The sequence below is a fragment of the Eucalyptus grandis genome, chromosome 3, assembly GCF_016545825.1.
Source record: "Eucalyptus grandis isolate ANBG69807.140 chromosome 3, ASM1654582v1, whole genome shotgun sequence".
In the NCBI taxonomy this organism is placed as follows: Eukaryota; Viridiplantae; Streptophyta; class Magnoliopsida; order Myrtales; family Myrtaceae; genus Eucalyptus; species Eucalyptus grandis.
In genome coordinates, this window is record NC_052614.1 from 10909208 (window position 1) to 10921263 (window position 12056).

The 12056-nt window shown below is 39.2% G+C and overlaps 1 protein-coding gene across 1 annotated transcript; it reads left to right on the plus strand.

Moving 5' to 3' along the window:
- Positions 1-7955: 7955 nt before the first annotated feature.
- Positions 7956-11353, plus strand: LOC120291638 (vacuolar protein sorting-associated protein 32 homolog 1-like; the record flags this gene model as incomplete). The annotated part of the gene is made up of 7 exons (XM_039309300.1): positions 7956-8015; positions 9516-9615; positions 10128-10213; positions 10295-10374; positions 10565-10679; positions 10795-11106; positions 11330-11353. Coding segments are annotated over 7 exons (777 nt in total), but the record flags the coding sequence as incomplete, so codon positions are not given.
- Positions 11354-12056: the final 703 nt, after the last annotated feature.

Below are 12056 nucleotides of genomic sequence, written 5' to 3' on the forward strand. Positions count from 1 at the left end.
AATTATTTTGAACTTTTTGTCGTGATGTTTAGGGTTAGAGTAATCGTTAATTTGACCTACGAGACAACGGGTTATTTTTTCGATTATTTTAATCATTTATTTGTTGAATATCTTGATTGTTTAGATGTAATGTTTATCTAATAATTGCATGTCTTGGAAAAAAAAAACATACAAATAAAAAATCTTGCATCATAATATGTTGGCTTCATAAATTAGGATTGCATTTTAGGAATTCATTTTTTATAATCTTTCGAAATAGATTAGGGTTGGACCTAAATAACCTTTATATATATATATATATATATATATATATATATATATATATATAATGTTTACACATTTTAATTATCTCATTTTTCTAAAATATAGTTTTCTAAGATAGGATAGGGTTTAAGTCAAATCAATCCCTAAAATAAATTAGAAAATTATTCCTTTTTAGATAGTTTAATTAGTTTGTTTATTAATTCCAAATTTCTAATAAAAAATATAAAAATTAGGTCATGAGGTACATATTAACTAGTTTGCATAATAGGATCATTTAATTAGAATTTTTTACTAGTAAAATTAGGTCATGAGGAGCATATTAATTAGTTTGCATAATAGGTTTATTTAATTAGAATTTTTTTAGTAAAATTAGGTCATGTAGTTAAAAATGCATTTTTTTAAATTCTAATTTTAAGAAAACCCAAAAATTGTTTGTTTTGTGTGATGCAATTTATTTTATTTATTGAATGTCTATAATGGTTGGGTACCCGTGTGATCACCTTTTGACATGATGGTAATTTAGGTTAAAATAAATCCAAACTACCGCAAAAATATATTTTTAAAAAATAAAAAGAAATGGTACCGAAAGGGCATTAGAGAATTCTAATGTAATAAAGTCCATATACCCATAGTCTCTGGTTCATAGGAGTAAAATAATTGTCCCATTATTTTACTTAAGGGCGCGTTTGGTAACGATTCTATTCCCGGGAGTAGATTCTGATCAAAAGCGATTCATTTTATTTTGTTTGAAAGAGGCGATTCTAAGCATTTTAAGTAGTTTGGTAATCTGTCCAAAATTTACGATTACGGAATAGAATTGCGTTTGGTATCGTGCTAATTAATTCTCATTTCCAAATCAATTTCTTTTAATTTTTAAACAATTTTTTACTTTTTTTCCTTTTTTCTTTTCTTTTTTCCTTTTCTCATCATCATCTTCTTCTTCTTCTTCTTCTTCTTCTTCTTCTTCTTCTTGTATTTGGTGACCTCAGGAGCGTCGCCAAACCCCTCGTCGGCCGAGCCTCACAAATCGCCAGGCGAGGCTTGCCCGGCCCGCCCGGGGCCGGGCCCGGCGTCGCTAGGGCCGGGCGAGGCTGCCGGTGCCACCGGCGGGCTGGCGAGCCTCGCCGTGGTGGCGGGCGAGGCTCGCAGCCACCGGTGGGGCGCGGGCGTTGCAAGGCTTGCCCGGCCCGGCGGCGGGCCTCGCTGGGACCTCGCCCCAGTGCAGCGAGCTCGCGGAAACGGCGGCGGCGGGCGGCGGACGGCGGACGGTGGCGGGCGGTGGTGGATGGTGGTCGCAAGATGGCAAGTTTGATTCTCAAAGTCGTTCTCGGAACAAGAATCAACTTTTTTTTTGTTCTTGATTCTATTCTCAATTTGTTCCAGGGAACAAAATTCTAGGCCCAAACTAATGCAGGAACAAAGAATCGGAATTTGGCCCTGTTTGGATGGTTACCAAACGGGGCCTAAGTGTCTGTCGGCCTACCATAATGGCCCGATTAGTGACGACTCCTAGATAAAATCCATTTGCATGTTAAAAACTTAAATCTAAGTCGTGAATTGGTATGGGCTTGGGAGAGCCCAGGCTAAGTTTAAGACTTAGTAGTCTATTAGCCTAAACTCTAGGTGGTGCACTCGAAATTTTAGGTCGCGACATTAGTGTTGGTATTGGTCGTGCCACGGAGGATAGTCGGTGTTTACATTAGTGATTTCCAATCAAAATAAGTTGCAATGACTATATTGGTGATTGTCAATAAAGTTAGAACTAAATCGATGAATTAAAAAAATAAAAGTGCATTAGCATCTATAAAATATGTTTAAGACTTTTTTGGTTATTACCCAAAATTTGACGAGTATCAAATCGGAGAGGTAAGTAATGACATGTGTGCGCGTGTACGCGTGTACACACACGTGCGCGCACACACACATGTATATATGTATAACACATGAACTAACATCATACAATTTGTAGATGACATATTTTTCAGTATAATTTGCACCCCAGCGCATTTCATTATCATCAAATAATACTAGCTCAAATTACTCGTGATGGATTCTTTCGTTGTTTACACAATTTGACAATATATGCGGGGAAGAGGGTTAAATGTTGAAAATATAAAAAATAAATCAATTCAAAACACTCAAATGTCTAAAAAATTAACTACTAAGAGACATTTTGTAGAGTGTCTAATTAGCTTAAGACGGTCTATACGCCAAAATGGAATGATAAATTAGGATTAAGAGTCTGTCGATCACTTAATTCGGATTATGTTTCTTCCAATTTTTTCTCATTCAATTCATCTAAATAGTCAAGTTTCTATTAGACAATGTGATTCTTACATTACCAACTATGTGTGATTGATAAATATTTATGTAACTGTCTGTAATTTATTGTAAAAATAACGGTATGTTTTAGCCATAAAAAAATACATAATAAATAATTACAAATTATTGTAGGGTTTACTTTTTCGAAAAATTTCGGTTCACAACATGCTATTATTTTAACAGTTATCCAATGACTGTTATGCTCACAAATCCCTATGTGATTTCTTCAAAAAGTAGTATCCTTGTTCATTATTCAACTTTTGTGCGACAATAATGCAATAGTTAGTAGGTGTTGATTTACAAAAAATAAAATGGGAGGAGGAGGAGCCTCAATTCGTGTGAGCCCAACACAAGCGAGCCATAAAGCCATATTGGTCTCACCCGAAGCCTGACTGCGACTCGCAACGGTTAAGCTCGGTGGTCAAATGCGGTCGGTGGATAGCTATCTCCTTCTTCCACTAGCTCACATTTTCTGTCATGTAAGGACATTAGCATATGGCGTCGTGTTTCTGGGCTTCTTAGCTCCATCAGCTATAGTTGTAGCATTGAGCTTCATGATTAGTGCAGTATTTACATGCTCCAAGTTTACCTTTTCTTTAATTTTATCCGTACTTCTATTTTTGCTTTTGGCCCTACTGCTTGCCGACCGATCTGCTGTTTTCTATCTGTTTTATGAGAAGAAATAATTTGGAATGCTTTTTGTATGCACAAATCAAATGCATGAATAAGTGGATCAGTTCGAATCTCATCAATTGTCAATCATATGCCCAAGACCGACGTGTTTTGTGAAAGGTAGAAATGGTTCTCCTAATCAAAGATCTAATAAAGGAAAAACAAAAATCAGTGAACCACCTCTTTTTCCTTATATAATATTATCTTGCTTAGAGACCTCTCGACGGTAGCTTTACCAAACTAGTGCCTGAAATTTTGAAAGAACACAAATATATAGAGTACTTATAAGTTAAGTAGTATCGACATGCAACGTGACACGACACAACGCGATATACGATATATAATTTATAAAAATATAAAGAATTATGAGATGTTTGGATACCTTATATATTAAATATTTATATTTTTATATATACATGATAAATTATCATTTTATGATTATTTTAATCAAATTCATTTAATTCAAATTCACGAAGAACCTATAATGAATTTTTAAAAGTATTAATCAACTATTTGTTAATAAATATTCAACTTAATTTCAATAATTCATAAAACTTGAAGGAAAAAAACAATCCACATTTTGGACTTGCTTGTTAAAACATGTTTGAAGAGAAGAGAAAGAAAAGAAAAAAATTGGGAGTGAACTGTGTGTTACAGAAAATAAGAGTTAGAAGAAAAAAGAATATTAATTTTTTTCTTCTTTTCCTATTTATTTTTATTTTTCACATATTTACATTTCAACTTTTCATTTATTGAAATTTTTTAAAATTAATCTGATGCGTATTGAAATCGCGTGATGGAATTCCCAATTTCCATACTCGGTGTCATTAATTCGGCATTTGTGGATCGAGTATTAAAGAGTGTCATATAATATAAAAACTTTCGAGAAGTGTCGGCATTTCTTAGGAGCTAAGCATCTCCTTAAACTGCTGTATCTTAATCGGCGAGAAAAGAGGGGAGAGGCCTGCTCGCTTTCTTTGACTCTCGCGACGCGTGGATTTCTTTTGCACGCCTAAACCCCTAAAGTCAACCCCCACCAACCCACCCAAGGGCGGGGCCCACCACGATGGAAGAAAATGCTTGGAAGTGCGATCGTTTGATGCGTGTACCGTCGTGCTCGGTGGGCTCCGCCTCATCAGCCATAGTCAAAATCCCTTATTATTGCGCGACTTATGGGGAGGGGGGCCACGGCGAGAGGGCGATGGAAACTGCAGTTCCAATTTGATTTTACCATTTTCAAATTTTAGCAAAGCTAACTCTTTTTTTTGTTTTGTTTAATTTCAATGAAGAAAGCTAACTATCTTCATCTAAGATACCGCAAGATGCACTAATTATATGAGACTGATTACTTGACTTTCAGGAGCTAGAAAAACAACAATATGTCGAGACATAATTTGACATTTTGAGGTCAAATTACATTCTCATTCATCTTTCGATCAAAGGAAATTATGAGATCTATTTCAACAGGGTTTCTAATCAATAAATTAAATGCATTTAGTACTTTATCCATATTCATATTTATTAAGTTTGTAAGTGTCCGAGTACATTTTCGTTAGATTGACTAACTCTAGTAATATATTAACATGGAAGCTACCTAGGGTCATGCAATTTATATCGACGTAAAATTATTAGAGAAAATAAACAATGAATAATAAGGGACGTTAAAAATTTACGTGATTCGATATCGAATATCAATATTAATCTATTAATAATCATAAAATTCAAATTTATGATTCTTTCATGTATTTCAAGTATTTTTAGCATATAAATTAAATTCAAATCTGAGTGTTTATAAATAAATAACTTTATTGAATATAATAAAGCTTAAGCACAAATTACCGGACGTTCGAGCTCTGAACACGATCCCATGGCTCTCTTCGTGCGGCCGTAAAACAAGAACCACGGACTTCTTGTTTTCTTTCTTGCCCGCACTGCTTTTAAGGAAGCTACTGTGCGGGGCGCGTGCAGCTCCCTCAAGAAAACAAACTCTCCTTCTTTACTACGCCACACTTCTTTTTGTTTTTTTTTTTTTTTTGTCGTAAATGGCGGCCTCATTTTTATTTATTTATTTTTGGTCGTAACTGGCGGCCACACTTTTTTTTTTTTTTGTCGTAACTGGTGGCCACATTTTTTTTTTTTTGTCGTAACTGGCGGCCACATTTTTTTATATTTTTGGTCATAACTGGCGGCCACATTTTTTTATATTTTTGATCGTAACTGGCGGCCACATTTTTTTAAATTTTTTTGGTCGTAACTGGCGGCCACATTTTTTATATTTTTTTGGTCGTAACTGGCGGCCACACTTCCCCTACATCTTTCTTTCCCTTTTCTTTTTATTTCTAATCCCTATATTTTATTTCCCACGCTGTTTTCTTTTCACCCCTCGGGTCAAATAGTCAAACTTGGTCGAGAGAAGCAACCGGTGCACATTTCGTGCCGAATATTGGACATTTAGCGCATATTTGTTTTTACTCAAAATAATGTCTCATTCTATTATTTTATTATTTTGAATAAAAGAAATAGAAATTCATTTAATAAAATTTTTATTTGTTGATCAACACTTATTGATCGAGTATTAAAGAGCATCATATGTGTTGAAATATCCGATATAATATAAAAACTTTCGAGTAGTGTTGGCGTTTCTTAATCCGTAAGAAAAGAGGGGAGAGAACTGCTCGACGTCACCGGGCTCTCCTCCCATTAGTTGCTTTCTTTGACTCTCGCAACGTGTCGATTTCTATTGCACGCCTAAACCCCTAAAGACAACCCCCACCAACCCACCAACCCACCCAAGGGCGGGGCCCACCATGATGGAAGAAAATGCTTGGAAGTGCGATGGTTCCGCCCCTCTTGAGAAGGGGGAGAGCCCAAAAAGATGAAGTGCCCGTGAGGAAAGAAAAAAGGGTAGAGAAAGAGAAAGAGACCGGGCTCTCCCCCCATTGGTTGCTTTCTTGACTCTCACGTGACAGTCGTGCCCGGTGGGGCCCCGCCTCGTTAGCCAAGGTCCAAATCCCTTACCATTGCGCGACTTATAGAGAGGAGACTGGAGAGGACATGGCGAGTGGACGATGAAACTGCTATTCCAATTTGGTTTTACCATTTTCAAATTTTAGCAAAGCTAAATCTTCTTACCTGTTTTTTTTTTTATAATAAATTTCAATGAATAAAGTTAACTCTACGTTATCTTGGTCTGCGATGCCGCTAGATACACTAATGATATATGACAATTACTTGACTTTCAAGAACCTGATAGGTAATAATTTGACGAGACTTGTGCCAAAAACTCTTTTAAAACGATCGAATGCTAAGTTGCTCATATTAAGGTCGGTATGCTCCTTTTGGTTCAAACGCTATTATGGATGAACCTTCTTGTTTTCCTTCGCATGTTTCCATCACGTATCGCCATTACTCTCTCTCTATCCACGAGCCTAATTTCCTCTCTTTTTAGTGTCGATGGACAAAACCTTTGTGGCTCTACTTCTTGCAAAAGAAAGATAAAAATCACCATTCCTATCGTTAAATCATCGTTATCAGTGATGGCCCCATGTGTTGCCATGGTAGTACTCTGGCAACCAAGAAGACAATGGAAATGAGGTAGTGATCTCCTTTTTCCTTTTCAATTGACTGTTCTATGACAAGCTTTACAGAGGATGTCTTGTACCCTCAATCGGCCACAGGAGTAACTTTTGAATTAAACCTGTTTCCATTTCTTGATCAATGTGCATATGTTCCCGTCGTACATTAATTCCAAATTTATTCACGACGCATTTTGCAATTCTAAGGAATTTGAGACAAAATTTGGCATTTTGAGGTCGGGCTACGTGCTCCTTAATACAATTTAACACAAATGTTTACATTTTTTTAAGTAATGAAAGCGGGATTATGCATTCCTTGACTCCTTACTTATTGGGAATGGCCACGTGACAAAAAGATCTCGTATAAATAGGGTTAAAAAACAATGCCTGTTAATTTCCCCAGGACATATGGTAAAGTTTTCTGTAACTATGTTTCGTACGTTCTCACATGATAGAATGCGGAATTAACTGCGCTCAATGTAGGTATTCTGGACTAACAATGTTTCATACGTCCTCCTCAATTATTGATAACCCCCTGGGCTTATCACAAAAAGCGTGGAAGACGAGGAGGGGAAGTGGGACCCGCAAAAGAAGAAACCGGATAAGGGCATCAGAAGAACGGATAGGATGCTTAAAACATGGGATCGACGACGATCGACGATGGGTAAAATGGTCATAACACTTTTTCTTTTTTTCGGGAAAATGACGGAATGGCCGTACTTACCCCGCCCATCCATTCCGTACTTATCTTCCGTGGATGTTGTCTATATAAATACCCACGCACCCAAACTCTCCATCCTTGGTGTTCCCCTTTGAGATTTTGTTTATGTAAGAGGGGTTAGTCAGACATGGAAAAACGTCATTGTAAACCTCCCCAATCTCTCCGGCGGACCACCGCGCCGCGATCGCCATACCGGCCTCGATCTCGCTCTCACTCTCTGTCCGATCTTCGTATGCGCTCTTCCCCTGTTTGATCTGTCCTGTTTGTTTCTGCGAATCGATAGCGCTTGAACGGCTCGATCTTGATTGGTTTGGTTCTTTCTTTTTGGTGTTGATAGGATATCAAGGGTTTTCCTTAGGCAGTGATCAATCATGTCTGTCTGGATGGGCTGGCTTTTCAAGAAACTTAAGCTGGGGACGGACGCTCAGCCTCTCACCACGACGATGGACAAGTTGAAGGAGGTACGGTTCCTGCGCTTGATTTTGAGTTCTCGGCTTCTTCTTTTTTATTCTCTTAAATGGTTGAAGAAATGGTTCTGGTTTTTCTTTGTCGGGAAAACTGGCGAGTAGATACTTCCTCGAGCTCCCTGTGCTTGGGGCTCTTAGCCTTCTGACGACAGTTTCACTTTCTATAATCGAGTCTGTCTTTGAGTATTAGCAACTTACCCGATCCGGGATCCCGACCCCGACCTCGATCCCAATCTTGATGGCGATCCCAACCCCGATCCCGATCTTGATTTCGATGCCGACCTTGATCCCGATCTTGATGGCGATCCCGATCCCGACCCCGACCTCGATCGCGAAGACCCCGATCCCGACCTTGATCGCGATCCGACCCCGACCCCGACCCCGACCCCGACCCCGACCCCGACCCTGACCCTGATCCTGATCCTATCCCGATCTTGACCTTGATCGCGATCGCCATCGGGGTCAGCCGATCCCGATCCCGATCCGACCCCGATCCGGACCCTGATCCGATCCCGATCCAGACCTTGATCGCGATCGCCATCGGGGTCAGTGTCGGGGTCGGGATCGGAATCGGGATGGTGACCTCGATCCCGATCTCCATCTCGATCGCGATGGGGATCCCGATCTGATCTCGATCACGACCCCGATCCCGATCTTGATGGACAAGTTGAGGGAGGTACAGTTCGCCTGCTTTTTCTTTGCTCCTGCTGAACTTATCTTTAATTTTCACTTCGTTGGGGTCGTCAATCGTCTTGGCGTTTAGTAAGGGGATTCGATCTGTGGTTCCTGTGCTTGATTTTTAGTTTTCGGCTTCTTTTCTTTTTCTTCAATGGTTGAAGAAATGGCTCTGGGTTTTCTTTTCTGGGAAAACTGACGAATGGATGTACTTCCTTGAGCTCTCCATGGGGACTGTGCTTGGGGCTCTTAGCCTTCTGGCGATAGTTTCACTTTTGATAATCGAGTCTCCATGTGATCGTGTATCGAATTGATGCAACCGCATACTTCAATAATTGGCTGCGTATTTATAGTGATTCATAAGCTTTGCGGCTAATTTTGCCCCTGAAAGCGAAAGCTGTTTGTTAACTCTTGTTCCTTTTTACATGGGGAAGCTAGCTGTGGCTATACTTGCTAAGTTTAACCAAGTCACACCATTGCACATTTATTCAGTGCATTGAAATTTTTTGTCTGATTATGTGACGGACAGAAGACCCATCTGTATTTGTAAAAATTTCCCGAAGAGTCCATTCTTTTTTGCGGAGTCTTTTTCATTTCGATTTCCCCTAGTGTTGTCTGTAATTAAGAAATGCATACTTAGAGTACGTATGACAGTAAAACACATGCATCCGCATTTCTCTATGCTATGATGTGGATTTGTTTAATTTGATTGTAGGCTTAAAAAAATTGAACCTTAGTCTATGCAAATAATTACGGTAGGTTATATCATTTGTATATTTAACTGGTTCAGTTGAGCCCTCTGTCCTCCTTTCTGTACAGACACTTCTAATGCTGGAGGAAAAGGAGAATGTTCTTAAACGGAAGGCTTCTCAAGAGCTTGAGGAAGCGAAGAGGGCCACTGGAGTGAATGATAAAAAGGGTACGGTCATTCACCCTGTCCTTTTCCTGGATAGATACCTTTTGCACCTTTGCTTTTGTTATGTTATTCCTCGGTGTTGCTTCATTTTCTCAACCTGGCTGCTGATTATTAGGAATGGAGTTGTGGACACTGATATCGAGTGCAAATCCACATGAACTCCTCCTTACGTTTATTCTTTCATCGTTTGTGGCGGTCAAAGCACTTTAATATGTCACTGCATTCTGATTTGGACTTTCTTTCCTTTGTATCGTTGTGACCTTGTCACTGGATAGCAATTTTAGCACAATCATTTCTTTTACCTGTGCCTTTTGTTGTTTGTCGCCGTGACTCTAATTTTTTATTGTTCCACCTATATTGCTTGTTTTCTTTTCCCTTGTAACTCTGACTTGCAACTATGCAAGAATGTTTTTTTTCTTTTGTATGATACTTGAAGCTATATGATGGCATTTATCCATTATGGAAGTCGCAAGTTGTTATCTTATTGACATAAAGTTGCGCTGTCGAGAATGCAGCTGCAATTCAATGCTTGAAGAAGAAGAAGCTGTGTGAAGAGCAAATTGAGCAGCTTAGAAATTTTCAACTTAAGATGTATGATCAGGTGAGCCATCAAGATTCAATGATTCAGAACCTCCTTGGAATCTGGTTATAGGAAGAGATGTCTGATATGTGAATGGTCCAGATGTTAGTGTTGGATGGAGGAGAAGCAGCAACTTTGACCATGGATGCTTTGAGAACTGGAGCAGCAGCAATGAAAGCAATGTATGTCCTACGTTTGTTCTCCTTTCTGATGTGCGGAGTACTGATTTTATTAAATTTTATATCATTCTAAGCAATGTGACATCACTATCTTATTGCAGTTTCTTGAGCTTGAATTGACTGGGTGCTCTGCTATCACGCTTTCTTTTGCTGGTAAATCATAGAAAGTTTACTGATTTCCGGTTTATCGCAGGAATATTGCTGATGTGGACAATATCATGGATGAGATTTCTGAACAACATGAGACCATGAAACAAATGCAAGAGGCGGTGTCATATCCTTCTGGTGCAGCGGCTTTCTTTGATGAGGTTACTGTCCTCATACTTTGTTTGATTTTAGTTATGCTTTTGATCACTGGTTGGGTGGATCTCAAACTACCTTCCTGAAAGTCTATGCTTACCTCCAATCACTTTGCAATTCCAGGATGAGCTTGAGGCAGAGCTTGGAGAACTGGAAGGCACTGACTTGGGAGAACAGCTCGTTCCGCCTGCCGAAACATCTTCTGCTGCTCTATTTCCTGTCCCAGTTGTCCTGCTTCCAGCCCCCCACATTCTTCATGGGACAGCCATAGTGGAAGAACCGGAGGGCGCAGAGTTGGAAGAACAGCTCCACCTGCTTGCCACAACAGCTTCTGCTGCTCTGGTGCAAGTCATAGCTGGCCTGCTTCCAGTCCCCCTGTTCCTCAGGCGACAGCCTAGGAGGATGAACTTGCCGATGAGATGGAATTTTGAGCAGGTCAATCTTCTCTTATATTTTCAAGAGCTACTGTTAAGCATCTCATTGTTGTTGATCTACTATTGAGTTAGGTAACCGAGCTCTTAAATCGACTGAATCACATCTTTTCCTTGACTGCCTATGATTTATTTCTTATCAATGATAAGTGGTACGGAAGAAGCTGTTTTAGGCTAATTTATTATATACTGTCATTGTGATCTGATATATCAGTTACATTCTGCAGGTCTTACTGCTCATGCTTAACTGAGGTTATGGACAACCTGTAATATGGAATTGCTGCTGCTTGTGCGCATCGATATTTTTATCTTGGTTCCATACTGAAAAGACATTTGTGAAGGAGGCATGAAACAAAAGATGTCCCCCTCTGAGACCTGTATTCTGGTTTCTGGTGCTTCTACCGTGGTCTTTTTTTTTTTTGCTTGTCAACTTTGTGTTGAACATTAAACTTATCGTTTGGGGGACATCTTTAAATATCTCAGGTAAAGTTTTTATCTTCTATGTGCCACTGTTAAGATTAATGCAGTCTAATCTTTGAGGAGAGCTTCCTCATCATAAGCGATATGCTTTATGATACCTCCACTGGAAAATACGTTGGTTGTGTAGTTATTCACTTGTGATATCGGCATAGGGTAGTTATGTCAAGTCCCTAGAGGGGGAGAACCTGGCCGAGCATGTCTCTTGTCGTAGAGCCAATCACTTTACAATGATCATGTGTATTTTGATACTTTAGCATGATCAACGGATAGTGCAAGATTTCTCCACTGGTTTTTACGTTCCTCAATACTGAAACGTGGTGCGTCTTTTATTAATAGATATAGGACCAGGGGTTCCTTTTGTTGAGGCTTTACGATATCTTTTGTTGGTCCTGTATATTCGGCAGGGTCAATTACTGTTGTTTTGGGGGTGGTTTGAAGGCGTTGTTAATTGGAATGGCTCATTTGCAGAGGACG